The following is a 25,586-nucleotide window of genomic DNA, read 5'->3' as shown; positions in this document are numbered from 1 at the left end:
ATTAGCGGTAAAAGGTTCTTAGTATCTACCCTATCTAAACCCCTAATCATCTTATACACTTCTATCAGATCTCCCCTAAACCTTCTCTTCTCCAATGAGAACAGCCCCAAGTGCCTCAGCCTTTCCTCATAAGATTTTCCTACCATTCCAGGCAACATCCTGGTAAACCTCCTCTGCACTCGTTCTGAAGCTTCCACATCCTTCCTATAGTATGGCGACCAAAACTGCACACAATACTCCAGATGAGGCCGCACCAGAGTCTTATACAACTGCAACATGACCTCAGGACTCCGGAACTCAATTCCTCTGCCAATAAAGCCCAGTACACCATATGCCTTCCTCACAGCACTATTTACCTGGGTGGCAACTTTCAGAGATCTGTGTACATGGACACCAAGATCCCTCTGCTCATCCACACTACCAAGTAGCCTTCCATTAGCCCAGTAATCCATCATCTTGTTATTCCTACCAAAGTGAACGACTTCGCACTTAGCTACATTGAATTCCATTTGCCACATTTCCGCCCAGCTCTGCAACTTATCTATATCCCGCTGTAACCTACCACTTCCTTCCTCACTATCCACAACTCCACCGACTTTTGTGTCATCCGCAAACTTGCTTACCCAGCTTTCAAGTCCTTCCTCTAGATCATTTATAAAGATAACAAAAAGCAATGGTCCCAAAACAGATCCTTGTGGTACACCGCTAGTAACTGCGCTCCAAGATGAACATAATCCATCAACTACTACCCTCTGTCTCCTTCCAGCCAGCCAATTCCTAATCCAAACCTCTAATGTATCCTCAATGCCATACCTCCGAAGTTTTAGCATTAGCCTACCATGGGGAACCTTATCGAACGCCTTACTAAAATCCATATACACAACATCTACTGCTTTACCCTCATCCACTTCCTTGGTCACCTTCTCAAAGAACTCAATAAGGTTTGTGAGGCACGACCTGCCCTTCACAAAACCATGCTGGCTATCCCTGATCACGTTATTCCTACCCAGATGTTCATAAATCTTATCCCTTACCATTCTCTCTAAGACTTTGCCCACCACTGAAGTCAGACTCACTGGCCTATAGTTGCTAGGGCTATCCCTACTCCCTTTCTTGAACAATGGGACCACATTCGCTATCCTCCAGTCCTCTGGTACTATTCCTGTTGACAACGATGACATAAAAATCCAGGCCAATGGCTCTGCTATCTCCTCCCTAGCTTCCCATAGGATCCTGGGGTAAATGCCATCAGGCCCAGGAGACTTATCTATATTCATCCTTTCCAATATTCCCAAAACCTCTTCCCTGCATATTTCCAGGGCATCCATTCTAATTATTTGTGATTCCATATTCACATCAGTAACAGTGTCCTGTTCCTGAGTGAATACTGATGAAAAGTACTGATTTAATGTCTCTCCAATCTCCTCCGCCTCCACACACAACTTTCCACTACTATCCTTGACTGGACCGATACCTACCCTAGTCATCCTTTTATTCTTGACATACCTATAGAAAGCCTTTGGGTTTTCCCTAATCCTACCAGCTAAAGACTTTTCATGTCCCCTTCTCGCTTTTCTTAGCTCCCTCTTTAGCTCCTTCCTGGCTACCTTATAACTCTCAATCGCCCCTACTGAACCTTCACGCCTCATCTTTACATATGCCGCCTTCTTCCCTTTCACAAGGGACTCCAATTCCTTACTAAACCACGGCTGCCTCACAAGGCCCTTTACACCATGCCTGACTGGTACATACCTATCGAGGACACGCAGTAGCTGCTCCTTGAACACTCCCCACATCTCATTAGTGTTCTTCTCTTGAAGCCTGTTTTTCCAATCCACACATCCTAAGTCATGCCTCACTGCATCATAATTTCCCTGCCCCCAGCTATAGCTCTTGCCCTGCGGCACACGATTATCCCTCTCCATCACTAAAGTAAAAGTCACCGAGTTGTGGTCACTGTCCCCGAAGTGCTCACCTACCTCCAAGTCCAACACCTGGCCTGGTTCATTACCTAGAACCAAATCAATATAGCCTCCCCTCTTGTTGGCCTGTCGACATATTGTGTCAGGAAACCCTCCTGCACACATTGTACAAACACCGACCCATCTAATGAACTCGAGCTATAGCTCTCCCAGTCAATATCTGGGAAGTTAAAGTCCCCCATAACAACCACCCTGCTACCTTCACTCTTTTCCTGAATCATCCTCGCAATATTATCCTCTACTTCTCTAGGACTATTAGGAGGCCTGTAGAAAACACCTAACAGGGTGACCTCACCTTTCCTATTTCTAACCTCAGCCCAAACTACCTCAGATGGCAAGTCCTCTTCCATCGTCCATTCCACTGCTGTGATACTGTCTTTGACAAGTAATGCCACGCCTCCCCCTTTTTTACCCCCATGTCTGATCCTACTAAAACATTTGAACCCTGGAACGTGCAACAGCCATTCTTGTCCCTGTTCTACCCACGTCTCTGTAATGGCCACAACATCGAAGTCCTGTAGGGAAGGAAACTGCCTTCCTTACCCAGTCTGACTTATGTGTGCCTCCAGATCTATAGTTGACTCTAAACTTGCCTAAGGGCAATAGGGATGGGTAATAAATGCTGGCCTGGCCATATCCTGTGAATGAATAAATAAAACAGAGCCAGACATTGAGAGAACGGATGACATAATCTCTCTTAAATGGCAACTTCTGCTTTATAAAAACCTGTAATCTTGAGAGAAGTTTAGTGAGTTTGCATAACCCACCATGACATTAACATTTGGGGGGAGGTTACTGAGAAATCTGTGATATCTGCCTTGATTGTAGTTGCTATTCCTTGTACACCATGAGAGTGTCCAACCACAGTATATCCCTCGTGTTTAACCTATGTTAATTCTGGGTGGGATGCTCTTCAGAGGGTCGATGTGGACTCAACAGGCCAAACGGCCAGCTTCCACACTTTAGGGATTCTATGATTCTAAGTAATCTCCAGACACAGCCGGTTCTTGAATATCAAGGGGATCAAGGGTTAAGGGAGGAAGCGGGAGAATGGGGTTGAGAAACTTGTCTGCCAACCCCTTCCATATCTCTCTCTCCTTCCCTGAGCTTCATCTCCAATTACCCGCTTATCTCTCTCCCTGCCCAGCCCCCTCAATCCCCTCCCCACACCACCTCCCCAACCCCATCTTCAGCATTAATACCATCTTTTCCTTGCTGCTATCAGTTCTGATGAAGGGTCACTGCACACGAAACATTAATTCTGGTTCTCTTCACAGATGCTGCCGGGCAAGCTGGACTTTCACCTGTAATTTCAGCCTTTGTTTCAGATTGTCAACATTCGCGATTCTTTGCTTTATTTAAATTCTACTTTCAGTGCCGTTCCCCAACTTGCTTCCTTACCAACCTCCTTATTGTCAGATATTTGGCTGCACTAAAGTTGGTCTCTTTGTTAAGTCACAAATGTAGAATGAAAATAATTGTGCTGCTGGGACTGATTCCCATGGCAATTGGGAGAAAATCCCTGTTTTAGGACCAGGCTGTGCCAAGGAATTAATTAGGCAATGCCTTCAAATCTCACAGTTTGAATGCTTACTTGTGTAACTCCAAATGCCACTTTTTAAGATACTAAATGAACATTTGTCACCTTAGCCTGTGCACTGATAAATATATGAAACTGTACTCAATCAAATAAATCCAGAATAAATGGATATGGTGTCCAGTCGTATTTGGAGATTTTGCCACCTGGGAATGTTGTAGATTAGGAATCCATTTTAAATACCAGGGACTTTTATTCATGCAGAGAGTATACAATTAAGGGTTCAGAAAAGATTTACAAGCATGTTACTAGGGTTGGAGGAATTGAGCTACAAGGAGAGGCTGAATAGGCTGGGGCTGTTTTCCCTGGAGCATCGGAGGCTGAGGGGTGACCTTATAGAGGTTTACAAAATCAAAAGGGGCATGGATATGGTAAATAGACAAGGACTTTTCCCTGGGGTCGGGGAGTCCAGAACTAGAGGGCATAGGTTTAGGGTGAGAGGGAAAAAATATAAAAGGGACCTAAGGGGCAACCTTTTCACACAGAGGGTGGTACGTGTATGGAATGAGCTGCCAGAGGAAGTGGTGGAGGCTGGTACAATTACAACATTTAAAAGGCATTAGATTACTTACAGTGTGGAAACAGGCCCTTCGGCCCAACAAGTCCACACCGACCCGCCGAAGCGCAATCTACCCATACCCCTACATATACCCCTTACCTAACACTACGGGCAATTTTAGCATGGCCAATTCACCTGACCCGCACATCTTTGGACTGTGGGAGGAAACCGGAGCACCCGGAGGAAACCCACGCAGACACGGGGAGGACGTGCAAACTCCACACAGTCAGTCGCCTGAGGCGGGAATTGAACCCAGGTCCCTGGCGCTGTGAGGCAGCAGTGCTAACCACTGTGCCACCGTGCTACCCACTTTGGCATCTGGAGGGTATGTGAATAGGAAGGGGTTAGAGGGATATGGGCCAAGTGCTGGCAAATGGACTAGAATAGGTTAGGTATAGACGAATTGACAGTAGGGTCTTTTGCTGGGCTGTACATCTCAATGACTCTAAGTTGAGTGGCCATTCAAAGTACCAGGCCAAACACGATGGGCCGAACGACCTTCTGCAACTCGAATGGTTTCAGATGCATCACAAGCTGAGTTTTAAATAGAAGATCTTTCCTCATTCTCAATAGTTGAAACATCATCATTTTAAAGTTTTAGTCACCTGTGTTTCCGAATCAACTTGTTCAGCGATGATGACACACTTGCTGCTAAGAGCTTGGACCCAGCACTCCCGGTCCAGAGGTGGAGGTATTACCATTGCGTCACTTTAAAGCTCCGTTGAAATTGCTCTGCTGGTGTGTTCCGTTTCCACGAATTTGCTCCACGCTCCGCCCCTCCAACTTTGGGAACAACCGCCCTGGGCGGATGGTGCAAAGAGGATTTAAAGGGTGGTGGGAGCTCATCTGTATTCCGCATCATTCCCCGCCAGGAAAATCTCATCCTGACTCCTACTGCAGGACCAGTTCGGTTAAAGGAGACATTTCAGGTGCATTGAAAATCCAGGTAGGTCAGCCACTTTACAGCGTTATCCCGTTGGCGAATTGTGCTCATGTGAGGTTGTGGGGAGGGGGCAAAATTACTAACGGGGTTGAGTTTTCTGAACGAAAACCAGATGTTCCAACAGCAGAGCAACTCTGGTCCGTGTTCTCAAGGTGACACAGCAGTCACGATTCTTGTTTTCACTGTTAATGTCCAGAAAACACAGTTCTCTGAACGTAATCATCACTCCCCCCGACCCAACCCCCGCAAGAGGATATATCCTTTGCTGGAGGAATCAGTATTCAACAATACCATGCAACAACTTCGCTGCTTCCGTTCTGTGGAGCTGAAAACTCTTGATTTGGAGGTGCCGGTGTTGGACTGGGGTGGGCAAAGTTAAAAATCACACATCACCTGGTTACAGTCCAAATCAGGTGAAGAACTAGTTACCTGAAGAAAGAACAGCGCAGGAAAGCTAGTACTTCCTAATAAATCTGTTGAACCTATTACCTGGTGTGTGATTTTTAACTCCATTAACTCTTGGCTGATCTGTTTCCGTGCTGTTATCTCTGACTCTATACCAATCGGGGTGGGGGTGGAACATTAATCTCTGTGGCTTTTGCTGCTTTTGACTGGAACCACTTTGACTCTGGATGCTAAGAGCAAAAGGAGGCACTTCAGCATCTCCCCACTGCCCAGACTGTGTGAGGGGAGAATCATAGCTGGTCTATATACAAACCCCATCTTTATTCCATAATTCTTTACACAAAGTGTCCATTTAGAAAATTTTAATCGAGCCCCCTCCCCTCCCCCCCAACCTTTCAGGGGGTGGACAGAGATCGGGTTAACCGTCATTTTCGGTGAAATGGTCCCTGAATGGCTTAGCTCGAATTTCCAGTTAATACAGTTTGTATCCCTTTGTCCTGCGTTCTCATATCAGAGGAGACAGTTTTGAGATAATATTAATACATTTTTTAAAAAACAACATGTTACAAAAGGGTCCTTTGACCTATCGTATGCATGCTAGTCATCCAATATAAGACCATAAGATGAAAGAACTGAATTAGGTCATTCAGCCCATTGATCATGGCTGATATGTTTCTCAACCCCAATTCTCCTGCCTTCTCCCCATAACCCTTGATCCCCTTTCCAAACAAGAATTAACCTGATAAGGTTCCACATGGTAGGCTCCTCTAGAAGGTTAGATCACATGGAATCTGAGGGGAACTGGCAAATTGGATACACAATTGGCTTGATGGTAGGAAGCAGAGGGTAATAGTGGAAGGATGCTTGTCAGACTGGAGGCCTGTAACTAGTGGAGTGTCATGGGGTCAATGCTAATAATTTGGATGGGAATGTACAAGGTACGATTTGTAAGTTTGCAGATGATACTAAGATAGGCAGTAACATGGACAGTGAGGAAGGTTATCAGAAATTGCAGCAGGACCTTGACCAGCTGGGGAAGTGGGCCAAGAAATGGCAAATAGAGTTTAATATAGATAAATGTGAGGTCTTGCATTTTGGAAAGTCAAATCAAGGTAGGAATTTCTTGATGAATGGTAGTGTCTTAAGGAGTGTAATAGAACAGAGGAATCTTTGAGTTCAGGTGCACAGTTCTCTGAAAGTATAGTCGCAGGTAGACAGGGCAGTGAAGAAAGCTTTTGGCACACTGCCTTAATCAGTCAGGACATTGAGTATAGCGGTTGGGAAGTTATGTTGCAGTTGGACAGGACATTTGTGGGGGCGTACTTGGAGTATTGTATTCAGCTTTGGTCACCTTGCTATAGGAAGGATGTTACTAAACTGGAAAGCATGCAGAAGAACTTTACAGGGATATTGCCAGGAATCAAGGGACTAAGTTATAGGGAGAGGCTGGACAAGCTAGGACTATTTTCTTTATAGGGTAGGAGACTGAGAAGGAATCTTCTAGAAGTACATCTCTGTGACTCTAAGTGTATAAGATCTTGAGAGGCGTGCATAGGGTGAATGCACTTCATCTTTTTCCCAGGGTTGGGAATGGAGAACTAGAGGACATCAGTTAAAGGTTAGAAGGGAAGGAATAAAAGGGAACCTGATGGGCAACCTTTTTACAGATCAGGAATGATGAAGGGCTTATGCCCGAAACATCGACCCAGCTGCTCCTCAGGTGCTGCCTGACCTGCTGTGCTTTTCCAGCACCACACTTTTAAACTCTGACTCTCCAGTATTTGCAGTCCTCACTTTCTCCTATAGCTTACTATGCCCTGGCATTTTAAGTGCTCATCCAGATGCTGCTTAAATATTGCAGGGTGGATGGATTTTGGAGACACCTTGACCATAGAATAGGGGTGTATGCTCACAGGGATGACAGGAGATAGATGCAACTGCCCATGCATGGATGAAACAGGCATAGAAGCACCAGGGACAGTGCTTCTGTAGCCTTTGTCTGTTTGGATTGCAAATTATGCTCCAGCATTCAATTTGGAAGAAGTTTCGTCACAGCAATTTTCATCTAACTTCCTGTTTTTACATAATAAAAATGAAGCAGATTGTCTGTACTAGATGCTTGGTAAGGAACTTGCGAGTTGCACTGCAAAGAAAAAGTCAGCAATGAAACTGTGGAAAATTATTCAAGTCCGACTGGATGACAAACACCATATCCCAGCCAACTCGATCTGAATGGGTGCAGCAATGGCCCCATGTCCAAAAATCAGGGTGAATGAATATTTTCCCAGCATATTTGAAATTGTTCACGTCTAATACAGTAACAAGAGTACTCCAGGGATCAAAGGGGCAAACTGTGCTCATAATTTAATCCTTTTAACTCCTGCGGTCAGGGAAATTGTGATTATCCTCAGCAAACTTTTATTAGGACAGCATTAGTTTCATACAATTCAAACGTGTACCTCAGTCAAAACGTTAAAGGAAATATATTTTCCAGAAAATTCTTGGATAGTAGAGCATGGAGGAAGCACTCATTTTTGCACATGCTGTGTCTCTGAAGATTGAAAAGTACTGATCCAGAAAGAGAACAATGGATAACAATGAACCGGCCTAATATTGCAGTCTGGCAAGATTCCTATCATGTCCCTGCCTGCATCAGTGACCCAATCATCTGTCACAATTAACCAACAGTGTATTTATGTACTGTATCACATTTAATGTAATAAAACTCTTCTAAGTGCTTTATAGACACCAATATCAGTCAGATATTTGGCATTGAGCTACGTGAGGCCATACTAGGATGTGTGACCAGAAAATCTGAGATTTTGAGAACAGTCTCAAAAGAATTTCCAAGGATGTTGCCAGGGTTGGAAGATTTAAGCTATAGGGAGAGGTTGAATAGGCTAGGGCTGATTTCCCTGGAGCGTCGGAGGCAGAGGGGTGACCTTATAGTGGTTTATAAAATTATGAGGGGCATGAATAGGATAAATAGACACAGTCTTTTCCCTGGTGTGGGGAGTCCAGAACTAGAAGGCATAGGTTTAGGGTGAGAGGGGAAAAAATATGATTTAGAGACCTAAGGGGCAACCTTTTCACGCAGAGGGTGGTATGTGTATGGAATGAGCTGCCAGAGGAAGTAGTGGAGGCTGGTACTGTTGCCAGGTGCTGGCAGGTGGGACTAGATTGGGTTGGGATATCTGGTCGGCCTGGACGGATTGGACCGAAGGGTCTGTTTTCGCACTGCCCATCTCTCTGATTCTATGACAAAGAAGCAGAATGAGAGGTTTAGGGGCAGAACCACAGAATGTAGTCAAACTGAAAGCATGAAGTTGGAAGTGATGCAAACTGGGAATGCTGAAGAAGCCAAATTTCAGAAGATTGCTGAGGAGGTCGCTGAGAGTAGGAGAGAGCATAGAGGTATTGGAAAGTAAGAATTTGATCTTTGGCTTGCAATTAATTAAAATACAGCAATCCTCTCTGCCAGCAAAAAAGTTATATTTTTCTGCTTCTAGGCTGTAATCAAACGTCTTGACAAAAATTTGACTCAGCCAATCATAGGATCCTGAGAATGCACCTCTATCTGTTTCTACAATGCTTTTTAATCCAGTGTTCATGCGCAAGATTACAACATGTTTACAGAGAAACTTGTTTGTGCTTGATCCTGACAGGTTGAAACATGCCAAACTACAAGTTGACCTACTTTAAAATACGAGGGAGAGCTGAGACTGCTCGTTATATTTTTGCATACAGTGGAATAAACTACGAAGACAACACCATAGACATAATGGATTGGCCCAATGTAAAACAGTGTAAGTAGCACTGTTTGCAAAGATCATTTGCAAACTTTGGAACAATAAATCATTTTTAGTTTCCTTTTTTGGTTTCTCTCACTGTCTTGTCTCATCCCATAAATGGAAATTAAATTTGGATCATGCTGTGTAATTTTGATCTGCCCTGTATGGAGTGACTTGTTGTTTGATGGTAGGAATGTGCTTTGAATTAATCAGTTGGCAAGGCCAAACAGCAAACAAGTTTTGAACTCTGCGCCAGCTAAACAATTAAACGGAAATTAATGCTGGGAAACTGAAATGGCCAAACATTAACATCTTTCCTCACACGATATGCGCTCTTGTGCTCTGTTGGTTTACCTATGGGTTTCAGCAAGAATTTCCATCACTAAAGGTACATTCCAATACTTCTCATTTGAGAAGACATGGAATTGACACAGGTAAAACTATGAATGCATTGGATAGAATAGACATGGAGTGTGTTTCCACATGTGGAAGAACCAAAACATTTAGGGGCTCTACATGTAAGGTAGTTACTAATAGACAAGTGGGAAATAAGGAGAAATTACACTGTAATTGGTTAGAATAATCCCATTCTGCTGAATTGCACACAAAACAAAACTGTTCTCTGCACTTGGGTACATGTGACAATAATCAAGTCAAATCAATGCACTTCAGTGGAAAATTGATAAGATTAATATCTTATATGCTTTCAAATGAAAACTAGATCCGGTGCAGTGATGGCCTAGTGGAATTATTACTAGACTACTAATCCATGTGACCCATGGGCAATAAATGTTGGCCAAGCCAGTGATGAAAGTGTGTTGCTGGAAAAGCGCAGCAGGTCAGGCAGCATCCAAGGAGCAAGAGAATCGACGTTTTGGGCATGAGCCCTTCTTCAGGAATGCCCACATGCCAGCGATGCCCACATTCTGTGATTAAAGAAAATAGATTGGAAAGGCATGGTAAATGCAATGGAATATATGAAGGATAAATACCAGCAGAGGCTAGATGGGCTGAATGTCTCTTTGTGGACTGGATGTTCTGAGTAGTCTATCAAATTAGATTAGAGATTTGACTTCTGAATTAAAAGATCATCATCAAATCCACAGAAGGTTTCAAACAAGGTGTTTTAGGGGAGTAAGTAATTGGGGAGGAAAAGAAAAAGGAGGATAGATTGAGAGGATCACAGAGGCTGGTGTGAACAATAAATGATGGTATGGGTCAGTTGGACGAAATGGTCTATTTTAAAACATTTAAACTTAGAATTTAGGAGCAGGAGGAGGCCATTCAGCCTTTTGAGCCAGCTCCACCATTCAACATGATCATGGCTGATCATCCAACTGAGTCCCCTGTTCCCACTTTCTCCCAATACCCTTTGATTCCTTTAGCTGTAAGAACAGTATCTAACTTCTTGCTGAAACATTCAAAGGTTTGACTTAAAACATTTTCTGACAGACAATTCCACAGACTCACTCTGTCTGGATGAAGAAATTTCCAACCATCTTAGTCTTAAATGGCCTATCCCATTTCCTTAAACTGCAACCCATGGTTCTGGATTCCTCAGTTATCAGGAACATCCTTCTTGTGTTTACCCTGTTTATTCCTGTTAGAATTTTCCAGGTTTCGATGAGCCTTCTTCTAAACTCCAGTGAGTATAGTCCTAGAGTTTAGATCAGAGTGGTGGTACATCTAAACTCTGGTTTCCAGCATCTGCAGTCCTCACTTCTGCCTACCTGAATATAGTCTGAACCAATCCAAACTTTCCTCATACATCAGTCCTGCCATCCTAGGAATCAGTCTGGTAAACCTTTGTTGCACTCCCTGCATTGCCAGAACATACTTCCTCAGATAAGGAGACCAAAACTGCATAAAATACTCCAGCTCTCAACAAAGTCCTGGACAATGGCAGCAAGACATCCCAGTTCCTGTATTCGAATCCTCTTGCTACGAAGGCCAACATGCCATTTGTTTTCTTCACCGCCTCCTACAGCTGCACGCTTACTTTCAGCAATTGGTATACAAGGGAATCTAGATCTCCCTGCACCTCCCTCTTTTCCCAATGTATTGCCATTCAGAGAAAGGCCCATCTTTCTGTTTTTGCTACTGAAGTGGATTATCTCACATTTATCCTCATTAGACTTCATCTACCATGCATTTGCCACTCATTCAACCTGTCTAAATCACAATGAAGAGTCTCTGTATTCTCCCCACTATTCACCTCCCACCTAACATTGTGTCATCTGCAAATATGGATTCATTACATTTAGTTGACTCTATCTGAATCATTAATGCATATAAGGAAAAGCTGGGGTGCAAGCACTGAATCCTGTGGTACCCCACTAGTCACAGGCTCCCACTTGGAAAATTATCCTTTTACTCCTATTCATTGTTTCCTGCCTGCCAACCAGTTCTCCATCCATGTCAGTGCACAAGCCCAATCTCATGTGCATTAATATAACATATCAATATCTTCTGTGGGACCTCATTGAAAACCTTTTGAAAGTCCAACTAAAATATATCCACTGGCTTCCCCTCAGCAACTTTACTAGTTACATCCTCAAAAAATTCCAGTAGATTTGTCAAGTACAATGTCCCTTTCATAAATCCATGCTGACTCTGTCCAATCCTATCATCGTCGTCAAGTGCTGTCCTATTAAATGCTTTATAATGGACTGCAGCATTTCCCCTAAAACCAACATCAGGTAAACTTGGGTCTGTAATTCCCTGTTTACTTCCTACCTCATTTTCTTAATTAGTGTGGTTAAATGAGCTATCCTCCAATCCGTAGGAGCTGCCTCAGACTCTAGACAATCTTGAAAGATGACCACCAGCGCATCTACCATTGTCTAGGGCCACCAGTACTCTGGGAAGTGGGTCATTGGGTCCTGGGGATTTATGGGCCTTTAATCAGGTCAATTTCCCCAACTTAATTTCCAAATACACATTGAATGTTTTCCGTTCCTCTTTCTCACTGGACCTGGAGTTTCCCAACATTTCTAGGATGTTATTTGTGTCCTCCTTTTGGAAGCCAGAACCAAAGTACAGTATATATCTAGTTGGTCTGTGGTGTATTTGTGCCTCCATATAAATTCCCCTGTTTCATGCTCTGATCCATAAAAAATACACATGGTGAAATATTTTTGGATTGTGAAATTCAATCAACGATGAAGGAACAACTGGAAGATTAGGGAAGACTAGTTTCCATGTTGGCTGGGTTTAATTTACAAAATCACTAAGTTTGTTTAAATCTCACCCTTTCATATGTGTCTTTTCATCGTTTCAAATATGAGAAAAATGGATCGGTTAACTTCTTGAGAAAAACAGAATGTGCTGAATGGATGTTGCTTTTTATCTCTTCCTCACATTGAACTTGCAGAAGCCTGTTTGGAAAATCAAATTAGTCTTGGGGCTAGTTATTTCATAACCCCATAGGGTGTGCTTTCAGTGGGGAGTGAAGGTGGGGAGGTAAGTAAAGTAGGAGGGGTGCCACCAACCCTGGAGCTCACCCCCATAATACAGAGTGTGGGTAAGTGCCGATATCAGCGACCCACACATTAAAGATATTTTCTCATCGCCCTGGTCAGAGAAGATCAGATTCCCTACAGTGTGGAAATAAGCCCTTCAGCCCAACCAGTCCACACCAACCCTCCAAAGAGTAACCCACCCAGACCCATTTCCCTCTGACTAATGCACCTAACACTATGGGCAATTTAGCATGACTTGCACATCTTTGGACCGAGGGAGGAAACCCACGCAGACACAGGGAGAATGTGCAAATTCCACACAGACAATCGCCTGAGGCTGGATTCGAACCTGGGACCCTGGTGCTGTGAGGCAGCAGTGCTAACCACTGTACCACCATACACCCCTGAAATAGGTGAAACATCAGTGCAGGACTCCTAGCTTGGAGGTAGGGACTCTGTCACTGTTGCATGAGTCCCCAAACCCACACATCATATGGAAATAAGTAACTAAGGGTCAACTGAATTGGTTAAATGCTTAGTTACCCCAATATCACTTGACCTCTGCCACAATACCGTTGGCATGTGCTGGTGGGTGGGATAGAGAATGTTTCTTGAATGGCCGGAAGGTGCTGTTTGCTCATTTGGGGCTCATCTTGAACAGTTAGGACACTCTTCTTTAATCTGCAAAGAATTTAGAGGCCATCTAACACCCTACTCTGATATAATGGCAAACCCTCCCTTCCTGTTCTATGTCTCCGCGTTATCTGGGTCAATGAGGTTCCCTCAGCCCTGCTTCATTGCCCTGCCTGCATCCCAGCAGCATCCACAACTAGGCTGTGGTGTTGTTGAGACTGTTAAACTCCAGGGGGTGGGACATCCTTTCACTGAGGGGCTGAATTCCTACTCCTACTCTCACCCATAGTGCTTTCTGGCTTGCTGTCCCGTTGTCTGGCCTCTAACTATCCTTCAGAGGCTGAGACAAACCAATTACACCTGAACCCCACTGCCATCTGTAAGTTCCCCTCTAAACTACTAACCATCTTGACTCAGAAATATATTGCCATTCCTTTAATGACACTGGGCCAGTATCTGGGGATGCTTTCCGAATGCCATAGGAGGTGCATCTGCACCAAATGTAGCTGGAGCCAGTCATGTCTTCAGCTACTCACATTACCGTCAATTCAACATAATCTGAACATAGTTAATAAAAAGTAACAAACCTGTGACTAAATATTATGTTATTTCTCATGGTCATTATGCCAATATACCTTTAAGACAGTGCGTGAATATCCCTGAATGAAACATTCTAAAAACAATATCACTTTATCTTTGCTTGAGACCTGGTGGAATCTCAGACTCCATCTTAACTCAGGTCATTTGATGAATAACATGCATCTAGCAGCATTCTTCTCAGTATTACACTGGGTAACTTAGCAACTTAAAATAAGATTGTGGCTTTGTGTCTGTGAATGCAGTGTTTGTGTACAATAGGCATTATAATAGTCCATTGGTTCGGAACACATGCTTTGCTGCACCAAGTAAAATGCCTTACTGGAGTCAAAACAATATCATTGTTAGCAGTAGTGGTTGTTCAAATAAGAAGACCCACGATCTTGGTGGTAGATATTTGCAAAACTAAGAGAAGATTGACTGAGCAGCTGCTTTGGACATTTGAGAATTTGGATAATTGGCAGCCTCAGTATCAGTGAATACAGATAGCTGTACAGATTTGTACATAAGGCATTAATGACAAACAAAAAAATATTTTCCTTTCATTGTAACCTGCTTTTTTTCAAAACAGGAAATTTCTCAGGTTACCTCAATTTAAAGGCACAGTGGTTAGCACTGCTGCCTCACAGTGCCAGGGACTCGGGTTCAATTCCCGCTCTTGGTGACTGACTGTGTGGAGTCTGCACATTCTCTCCATGTTTGTTTGGGTTTCCTTCTACAATCCACAGATGTGTATGCCAGGTGAATTGGCCAAGGTGTTAGGTGCATTAGTCAGGGGCAAATATAGGGTGTGAGAATGAGTATGGGCAGGTTACTCTTCGGAGGGTCGGTGTGGATTTGTTGCGCTGAAGGGCCCTGTTTCCATACTGTAGGTAATCTAATCTAGAAAAAATTGCTGCAGCCTACTTCTGAAAGACTAGAATTCTTTGTTCTTGAAAGTTGATATAGAAGTACCAATCTCACAGCAGCTGCAGAATCTAGTTTTTAAAAGAGCGAGCATGTTCAATTTCCACTGACACAAACTCAAGGAACATATTTTGGTTTCCACTGATTTAAAGCTACAGTCCAACATTTTCAATGCTGATTCATGGACAGCAGGAACCTCCTTATGGAATGCGAACAAGGCTATGACCTGAAAAGTTAGGACAACACACCTTAAAAGTGAACATCAACACAAGATTTAGTAGCAACAAATTAACTATGCATCTTGAAAGACTTAATCCACAGGAAGTGTTGTCCATGGTCTAGCCTATAAGAGACTATTCTCATGTTATATAGTTATCAATTACATCCATTGGGAGTACACAATGCAGGGTCAAAACACAAAATCATCTTGGCTTCCCAAAATCTATCCAGTAGATTACCAATGTAGTGCAGTAGCAAGGTTACTAACATACACATGTCTCATTATAGTCACAGTTTGATATTCTATCTACATTTATGGTGGTGGAAAAGACCACATGTGATACAATCAAATCAGTCATCAATCTGCAAGGATAGGACTTTGAGATTTAAAGCAGGTAATCAGGGTGATTACGTATGACAAGCAGAGAAGATGACCTAGCCCACACAAAGACCAAGGTACTCCCCTCTATGTACGTGTTGATTCTGTAAACTGTGAAAGATGAGCAGGGAAATTCCCTGGGGAGTTCTGGTCAAAATCAACTCAGCAACCAATACTGTTAAAATTGCTTATCCATCCAACTGCTGTTGGTGGGACTGGCGTTTGAAAATTGCCTGCTTCAGTTTGCTCACAAAGCAGTTCATAAGCTGTCAGGCTTTTTGTGATTTTCTAAGAATGCCAGATGAATTAAAACTCCATTTATTTTTCATTGTCTTTATATTCCTGTTGATGAATTTTAAAATGAGTCTTTCCTCTATATTGGACCTTTCACACCCTGGGGCCAAAAGCACTTTATAGTTAATGAAGCACTTTTGAAGGAAATTTAAGAGATTATCATTTTGTATCAAGATTACTATATCCTACTTAATATGGGTGACTTGGCAAGTCTGCACAGCTAATATCATCCCTAATACTATGCTTGCTAACAGGGGAATTTGATCTAACTCACAATAATCTGGAGTCCATGTGGTTCTCATTCTAGCTCTGCTCTTCCAACAAATTCCGATTCTGAAGGTGGACAAAACTGAGATCAACCAGAGCACTGCTATTGCGAGATATTTGGCCCGAGAGACAGGTAATGTTAGCCAGGATGTTTTTAATATTCTGTGTCTCTACAGTCACAGTGTGAGCTCAGTGTGACCTGTTATTCAGCCTAACTATTACCCATTTATATATTTTCCATTCATTTTCAAAATTCTTTCTTAGGCCTAGCAGGAAAAACCAACCTCGAACAAGCTCAAGTGGATGCCATTGTGGACACAATAAATGATTTCATGAATATGTTCCCCTGGACCGAAAAGGACCCCAGTGTGAAAGTAAGATTGAATTTCAGATGTTGCAAGATATAGATGTGCTGATTGTCGACATAAAACTTTGCTTTTAAGGTGGTAGCTGCGGGTCCCAGTCTCATTCCAGGGACTTGGGAACTTGGTCCAGGTTGATACTCATTGTCTGGGCCAGTGGGTATTGCAGAGCTCGGAGATAAATAGAGATTTGAGTGTCCTACTGCATGAACCACAAGTGGCCAGTACACATGTACCGTAAATAATTAGAAAAACTAATAGAATAATACCATAAGGTGAAGCGAATATACAAAAGAGAGATTATGCTACTGCTATACCAGAAACTGGTGAGACCACATCTAGAGTACTGTGCACACTACTCTATTTCACCTTACTTAGGGAAGGATGTAAATGCATTTCAGGACGTTCAGGAAGGGTTTACTAGACAAATATCTGGAATTGGCGTTTTGTCTTTTGAGAAAAGGTTGGAAAGGATGCTGGTATTGTCAAGAGTTTAGAAGAGTATGAGGTGGCTTGATTGAAACATGTAAGGAGGGTCTAGACAGGATGGATGTGAAAAGGATTTTTTTTCTTGTAGGAGAATCCAGAACTAAAAGGTTAGGTTTTAAAAATAAGAGGTCATCCATTTAAGACTAAGATGAGGAGAAATGATTTTCTCTGAGTGTCTTGAGTATAGAGGAACCTCGATTATTCAAAGGACACTAATGGGCAGTATTTTATTTGGTTAATCGAATTCTGAATACCAGATAACATAGTTTAGCTGGGCATCAGGACCTTGTGACCTTGTCAGATAATCCAATATTTGGATAATCGAATGCTGGGTATCGAGGTTCCTCTGTATTTAGAACACACTTCCTGAAAAGGCAGTAATTACTCCTTGAGTATTTTTGAAGCAGAGATGGCTGGATTCTTGGCAAGCAAGGGAGTGTTAAAGTTATCAGGTTTTGAATGGAGTGGCCTATTCCTGCTCCTAAAATTAGATGAGGTTAGATGACTTACAGTGTGGAAACAGGCCATTCGGCCCAACAAGTCCACACCGACCCTCCGAAGAGTAACCCGCCCAAACCCATTTTCCTCTGACTAACACACCTAACACTATGTGCAATTTAGCATTGCCAATCTACCTGACTTGCACATAGTTTGGACTGTGGGAGGAAACCGGAGCACCCAGAGGAAACCCACGCAGACACAGGGAGAATGCGCAACCTCCACACAGATAGTCGCCCGAGGCTAGAATCGAATATATGCATGTATGCACCACATTTCTGTTTGTGGGAGCAATGTATGAGCAAATTAGCTGCCATAGTTCCTACATCGCAGTAGCAACTCTAATAATACGTCATTTACTGTAAAGCACGTTGAGGACACTGAGTTTGTGAAACAGTTCATAAAATGTTTAATATAAAAAGTAGACTTCCATTCTCCCGTCTCAGAAAGTAATGTGTTAACCTTTGTTTATCTGTGCTGAAATCTTAACCTATTGGATCTCAACAGAAGGCAGCCAATTTCATATCAATTATTTAAAATGAATATTTCACAATGAGGCAATATCATTTTCATAATTATTTTGCCTCCGTGCTCATAACCATACTTTCAAAACAATGCCTTTAGCAGGGTAAGATGTGAAGGAATGGCCTAGTGGAAATAAGAAATCGGAAGATTTCTTGTTTGAAGACATATTTCAATGCAGTTTGTTCAGAGCTTCTGGATATCTAAGTGTTACAGCCTCCCACTTTTCCAATTACAGAGCATCTTTTCAAGAGTTTGCGTTTCACTGCTGTAAGGTGCTGAGACCGGCAGGAGGCATTGTCATGGAAATTTGTAGTGAGAAAAGGCATCTCCAATTAAGATAGGCAAAAGTGAGGACTGCAGGTGCTGGAAACCAGAGTCTAGATTAGAGTGGCGCTGGAAAAGCACAGCAGGTCGTGCTCCTCGAATGCTGCCTGACCTGACATGCTTTTCCAGTACCACTCTAATCTATTCTCTAATTAAGAACCAACTGCTAGAGAATCTCAGCAGGTTTGGCAGCATCTGTGGAGAAACAGTCAATGTTTCAATTGTAATATGACTTCTTCAGAACCTAATAGAGGTGGAAACATCATGAATTTTATATCTCTTGGAAAAGAGATTGCAAGTCGAATGACAGGCAGGGCAGGGAAGTATTAAGGGAGATATGAGATCCAAAGTGTCGTCGAAAGGAAGATAAAGGAATGGTAATGATTGAGGAAAAGACAAGACCTACATCCAAAGTAGGTGTTAATCAACTGCTTTCTGTAGCATAGAATTCCACAGGCTCATCGCTCTCTCTGAATGAAGAAATTTCTCCCCATCTCTGTAATAATACCTCATATTGCTAGACTGTGATCCCTGGTTCTGGACTCCCTAATTATCAAGAACACCCTTCCTGCATCTACCCTGTCCAGTCCTGTTAGAATTTTATAGATTTCTATTAAAAAATTCCCCATCATTTTTCGACTGAAAGTGTTAATGGCAGAACAAAGATGGACTCTGAGTTAATGTAAGACTATGAAAACAAGATACAGAAACAGGGTGAGGGTTGGGTGATATAAAAATGAAGGACGAACTTAAATGGGTTGAAGTTAAATCCGTTTTGAATGCAGAAAGCTGTCAAGTGCCCATATATAGCTTGCAAAAAGACAGGCATGACTAGGACCCATAGGATTAGTGATAGTTGTACCTTATTTGGAAAAAGTGAGACAAGTTAAAGGAGAAATTGTTCAATATGAGTAAGCAAGATGGAGGACAGTGGTGAAGGATTCTGACTGATCTGGAAATTTTATGACAACATACTTGTTGCAATTCTGCAATTATCCCCCCCAAAAATATTTAGAATCCCACGATTATAGGCAGAATTTACAGCAAAGGCTACTCAGTCTTTGTTGCAGTGTTTATATTCTACATCAACTCTCACCCTACTTCATCTCATCCCACAATATGTTCACCTATTAATTTCTCCCTCATGCGCAAAGCTAAATGGTTTTCCAACGTATTTCTGCTCTTCCCTTCATTATTTTACTACTTTGAGTAAAGACATTTCTCTTGAATCCTTAATAGATTTATTAATGACTGTCTTATTTTCATGACTTCTAGTTTTTGCATCTCCCACTAATCTATCATTACTCCATTCTATTCTGTTGGCATTATCTCAGGCTGAAGCTGATTATTTTAAAATTTACCATTCTGTCTGACTTAACTGAGTCAGACCATCTCCTTTACAAAGGGTAATAACATACAATGGTGGCAGAGGAAATACTTGCACCAAAATGTCTCTAATTATAGACTCTGAGTTAATTCATCAGAATGGAATAATGACTTTCTTTTACAGCAAAAGATAACAGAAGATGTTTTTGCCAAGAACATCCCTTTGCTTCTGGATGGGTTGAGCAAGCTCTTGGGAGACCAAATGTGGTTTGTTGGTGATTCAGTGAGTACAATTTATTGAAGCTTATGAAATGTAAAAATGATGTGAATATAATTCCTGAAGGGCTTATGCCCGAAACGTCGATTCTCCTGTTCCTTTGATGCTGCCTGACCTGCTGCACTTTTCCAGCAACACATTTTTATAAGCTGTGATCTCCAGCATCTGCAGTCCTCACTTTCTCCTCCCTGAATATAATTCATGCCGAGGAGATTTGCAATAGAGACCAACCAGAGTGACTGAATGGTCAATTCTATCTTGAAGTCTCACCCATTGAGTAAAAAGTGAGGTCTGCAGATGCTGGAGATCAGAGCTGAAAATATGTTGCTGGTTAAAGCACAGCAGGTCAGGCAGCATTCAAGGAACAGGAAATTCGACGTTTCGGGCCAGAGCTCTTCATCAGGAATGAGGAGTGTGCGCCAGGCAGGCTAAGATAAAAGGTAGGGAGGAGGGGCGATGGAGATGTGATAGGTAGAAGGAGGTCAAGGTGAGGGTGATAGGCCGGAGTGGGGTGGGGGCAGAGAGGTCAGGAAGAAGATTGCAGGTTAGGAGGGCGGTGCTGAGTTCGAGGGAATCGACTGAGACAAGGTGGGGGGAGGGGAAATGAGGAAACTGGAGAAATCTGAGTTAATCCCTTGCGGTTGGAGAGTTCCCAGGTGGAAGATGAGGCGCTCTTCCTCCAACCGTCGTGTTATGATGTTCTGGCGATGGAGGAGTCCAAGGACCTGCATGTCCTTGGTGGAGTGGGAGGGAGAATTAAAGTGTTGAGCCACGGGGTGGTTGGGTTGGTTGGTCCGGGCGTCCCAGAGGTGTTCCCTGAAGCGTTCCGCAAGTAGGCGGTCTGTCTCCCCATTATGGAGGAGGCCACATCGGGTGCAGCGGATGCAATAGATGATGTGTGTGGAGGTGCAGGTGAATTTGTGGTGGCTATGGAAGGATCCCTTGGGGCCTTGGAGAGAAGTAAGGGAGGAGGTGTGGGCGCAAGTTTTGCATTTCCTGCGGTTGCAGGGGAAGGTGCCGGGAGTGGAGGTTCCACCTTCCCCACTGAGAAAATCTGTTCTCCATTATAATTGCACTGGGAACAAGGGAAAATTCAGTGAACATAACCATTTTATTGTTGCTTTCTTCTCTGTGCGTGATTTAGTCTATTCAATTAGCTACATTGACTGGGAAGGTTCCAGATTTCACCCTGTTAATTGAGAACAAAGCATTCAATAATGTGTATGTTGGGAAATAAACTACAACTGGTCTCAGATTCCCTGGGACAGTATGGCATAAAACTCTGTTCCATTTTGAGTTATTGAATCGCCATTGTTGGAATTGTCGAAATGTAAAAGTCAGAAGGTTGGGATATGCTATGATATCACATTGCCACTTAATAATTTAACAATATTCAAAGATCTAGATTCAAGCTTATTCATATGTTCCAGACAAAGTGTAGTAATTGTAACGTGCTTGAGAGATCGGTGTTCCCCAAGGGTACCCACGACTGGGATTTCTATTGCTTCATCTGTTGTAGTTAAATTGACAGATTGATTGCTATGATTAATCATCAACTTCAAAACCTCATGTGATTACTATGCTGGTAATCTAGAAGAACTGGTTTCCCATGAACAATCATATCAGTGACTAGTATCTGAGAAATTAATAGTGACAATTTCTTTGGTCAATGGGAAGAGGAAATAATAGTTATTAAAATCGCAAACAAGACCAGTAAAATATTGGAATACTGAGCAAAAGGGATAGACAATGCTTAGTGGAGGTTTTTTTTGTTCAAACTGGCTGCACACAGTAAGATTACACTGTAATTGTCTGTACTGAACTCAAGTTGCTGTTTTGCAAAATTATTGATATACTTCTTTGCTTTCAGGTTACCTGGGCTGATTTTCACTGGGCCGTCTGTTCCATCACCCTCACTAATCTAAATGTTGATGTCTTACATAACTATCCCAAATTGTTAGCTTTGAAAGAACGTGTGGAAGCCCTTCCTAAAATCGCAGCCTGGATAGAACGGAGACCAAAAACTCCATTGTAAAATTGCAACCTTCACTTAAAGGTGCCTAGAACATGAAATGAAACCTTATTTTCTAAACTGGTTTAATTCTTTAACCATTACTTCCAATAACAGTCCTGGTTCTGTAATATGTTTTATAGATTTTAAATCTATAAACTCTTAAGTTCCTCATTTGTTAACCTTTTGACATGAACAGGCTGCATGGGTTAAGCTTGTATTCTCGAGGGTTAATGGAGGATTGAGTAGAGATGTTTAATAATTATAGGCTGTGATAGGATAGAAAGCAAGACATGAAGGAGCATATGCTTAAAGTTAGAGCTAAGCCATCTGGGTTGTCGGGAAGTACTTCCTTTGCACAAGGGGCAGTAGAAATCATGCCTCATAATTCTTGTGGATAGACTTTGCTCAATAATGTTACTATGGGACATGGAGCCAAGTTGTGTAAATGAAGTCAACGATCAGTCATGGTCTCATCAAATGCCAATACAGGCTTAAAAGGAGTTGAATGGCCTACTTCTGTCCTTGTGTTAATTAGCACTTGGCTTTAATCATTACTGTAATGTGTTGTGTGAAATTGAGAAAGCTCATGTGGTGCAATGGTAATACCCCTACCTTTGGATCAGATAGCCTAGTTTCAAGTCCTACCTGCTCCAAAGCTGTGCCCCAACAGGTTGGTGAGACGTAAAAATAGAAATTACTGGAAAACCTCAGCAGGGCAGGACTGGCAGCATCTGTGGAGAAAAAAAAGTTGAGTCCAGTGACTTCATCAGAACTAAGTTCCAGCAACTGTAGTTCGCTAATTTTCGGTTGGTTAGAAATCTCTGAGTAGAACAGGACCAACGTTGTCAGGATTATTTATCCCCCAGTCAGAGCCAGAAATGGCATGCTGCCCACCCAAAGACAGAGTAACTGATTCTATAAAACGGACCAGAAAATATCTGGGAATAGGAGAGCAGCCAAGAGTTGGTTGAAACAAGTATTGTAAATAGAAGTATTTTAAGGTCTAAGAGGGAGTTTAAAGAAACATGAGAGGTTAATATAGAGAAGAAAATAAAGAGCTGATGGGTGATATTCTTTGCCCAGTTTTGTGCTGGCTGGGAGGAGCGGTTTCATGGTAGTCATCAATGTGTTGCTGTGTGGGAAGTCAAAGGAGGAAGGGTTGCATTATTAGATCATCAGAGTGAGCTCTGGAATAACTGAAAGAATATAATGAAATAAAAGGAATCAATTGCTGGTGGTGGAGGGGAAACTAAATGGTGGGGGCAGATTAAAAGTTAGGTTTGGGACTAGATAAAGAGAATGGGTTTAATAAAGATCTAGTAGAACCAGAAGCTTATTTGAAATTAATTGAGTTATCAAGGAGTTGGGAAAATGTCATGGGACAGTAAATATGATGTTGTAGAACCAACTAAAAAACATTATTTAATGGGGGAAAAAAAAGAATACAGTTCAAAAGCCCCAAAAGCAAATTTAGAGTCATATTATGAATAATGAAAAAGTATTTTTAAAAAATCCCAATTTGTTGCTTTGGCCTCATAGCCTCAAGTAAAGAATCCTTGAAAGAAATAACTGGGTCTGCCTCAGATACTTCCCTTGAAACTACCATTAGAAACTTTAGTGAACTTATCCCTTAATCTGTTCTGCTGTTTCTTCATACCTCATAGTTGTTATGTCAGCATTGATTAGACCAGTACTGTGTAACAGATTAGCTACAATGGCTAACTGGGAAATGTGATGCGCCTAATTGAATTTTTGATAAACAAATAAAAAGAATTCTTGTATTTTAATATTCATGTGTATTTATTGATAAAACAAAGTTTTTTTTTGGTAACGTGCCTGAGTAGTGGGGATATTTAAAGTATTCACAAAGAATTTACCAGTCTGAATGCATGACATCATTTTCTACTAAAATAAGATAATGCAGCCATCTTTAAATGAACACTGCTAAATTAAATATGCTTCTTCATCCAAGGCATTTAATGTCTAAACTAAGAGTTTACAGGGTAATATGGTGGGTTTTACTTTGGAGAGTAAGTGTGGACTTGTGTGGACTAATGGCCTGTTTCCACACTGTAGGGATTCTATGATTCTAAAATAGTTTATCTTTAGAGAAAGAAGGCTGTTGATGGCTTTTTAAACGCCATGAATGGGCCAGAGTTTTAGTGGTACATACGACAAAATTGCCTGTTCACCACCACCATCACTGAAGCAGTCAGCAGCATTGGAAATCCATATGCACACATCCAAAGTCACTCTACACTCTGCCAAAGCTTTGCTTTAGAGATGCAATTAAGTTGCAATAACAATTGAACAAATACTTCCATTTGTATGCTATTAATCTTGATGTAAGAACCCAAGCAAAAGCCACACCTTGTTGAATAGCTTTGAAATGACTAACTTTGTAATCATTGTTCAATCCTTTCACTGGTCCTGAAAAAGTATTTTCTCATTTCTAGACTGTCAATTTTATCCACAAAGATGAATTAAAATAGGGCATTTAGTAAACTGTGAAGACTCCTCTAAATAGTCACTGAAGGGATAAAAAGGATGCTAAACACAAACGTCAACTCATAATACAAAGAATATGATTGAACATAGAAAGCTAAGAAAGCAATAAGGAAGTAAGACATGAGATGGTATGAAACTGGAATCTAATATTAACATTTAAAAGCATTCTCTTGATATTGAAATAGCAAAAGATAAAAAGATGGAGCCAATTAGGGATAATAAAGGGGATTTAAACAAAGAGGCAGATGGCTTTGTTCAGGTGCTAAATGTGTGCTTTGCATCCATGCATTTGAAAACAGAAGGAGTCAGCCCATCAGGGCCATTCCACCATTCAATGTGATTTAAGAGTCCTACAGCATGGAAATAGGCCCTTCGGCCTAACGCATCTATGCCATCAAGGTTTCCTAAACTGAACTAGTTCCATTTGCATGTGTTTGGTCTATATCCTTCTAAACCTTTTCTTGTCATGTATCTGTCCAAATTTCTCTTAATTTCTAATTTTACCAACTCTTTCATGCAGAGGGTGGTGCCTTTATGAAATAAGTTGGCAGAGGAAGAGTTGCCCCTCAAGTCCTCGCTGAACTTAAACCTATGGCCCCTAGTTTTGGGCTCTCCTAACCTGGGGAAAAGACCTTGGCTATTCAGCTTATCGATGGCCCTCATGATTTTATAAACCTCTTAAGGTCACCGCCTAAGCTCTTACACTCCAGGAAAAAGAAAATGTTCCAGCCTATCCTTAGAACTCAAACCTTCCAGTCCAAGTATCATCCTCTAAGTCTTTATTGCATTCTTTCCGGTTGGATGCCATCCTTCCTGGAGCAGGGCAACCAGAATTCTATTCCAAAAGTGGCCTTAACAATGTGCTGTACAGCTGAAATATGACATCCCAACTCCTGGATTAATTGCTGACTGATGAAAACAAGTATGCCATACACCTTCACCACTTTTGTCTATCTGTGACACCAGTTTCAAGAAACTATGTACCTGCACCCCTCTGGCTCATCACTTTGCCCAAAGCCCTGTTGTTTCAGTCCTGCTCTGGTTTGTCTTACAACATCTCATTTATCTGAACTAAACTCCATCCACCATTCCTTGACCTACTAGCCCAGTTAATCAAGAATCCATTGTACTCTTAGACAACCTTGTTCACAGTCCACTAACTCACCAATTTTGGTGTCACCTGTAAATTTATTAACCATTCTACTTATATTCTCATCCAAATCGTTTTTA

General features: G+C 42.0%; 1 protein-coding gene across 1 annotated transcript; it reads left to right on the top strand.

The window, feature by feature from the left end:
- The first annotated feature begins 4,957 nt into the window (after positions 1 to 4,957).
- On the top strand, positions 4,958 to 23,635 carry LOC132833365 (hematopoietic prostaglandin D synthase-like). The gene is made up of 6 exons (XM_060851583.1): positions 4,958 to 5,084; positions 9,152 to 9,292; positions 16,074 to 16,166; positions 16,298 to 16,407; positions 19,742 to 19,840; positions 21,705 to 23,635. The coding sequence occupies exons 2-6, from the start codon at positions 9,160 to 9,162 to the stop codon at positions 21,867 to 21,869; spliced, it is 600 nt and encodes a 199-aa protein (XP_060707566.1). The 5' UTR covers positions 4,958 to 5,084; positions 9,152 to 9,159; the 3' UTR covers positions 21,870 to 23,635.
- The last annotated feature ends 1,951 nt before the right edge of the window (positions 23,636 to 25,586 follow it).

Source organism: Hemiscyllium ocellatum, chromosome 36 (assembly GCF_020745735.1).
Source record: "Hemiscyllium ocellatum isolate sHemOce1 chromosome 36, sHemOce1.pat.X.cur, whole genome shotgun sequence".
NCBI classification, from domain to species: Eukaryota; Metazoa; Chordata; class Chondrichthyes; order Orectolobiformes; family Hemiscylliidae; genus Hemiscyllium; species Hemiscyllium ocellatum.
This window is presented reverse-complemented; position numbering and strand designations above follow the sequence as displayed.

Coding starts and splice junctions, on each gene's coding strand:
- LOC132833365 (XM_060851583.1), top strand. CDS start 9,160: ATGCCAAACTACAAGTTGACCTACTTTAAAATACGAGGGAGAGCTGAG. Junction 16,408..19,741: donor AAAAGGACCCCAGTGTGAAA/GTAAGATTGAAT, acceptor TTTCTTTTACAG/CAAAAGATAACAGAAGATGT. Junction 19,841..21,704: donor TGTGGTTTGTTGGTGATTCA/GTGAGTACAATT, acceptor CTTTGCTTTCAG/GTTACCTGGGCTGATTTTCA.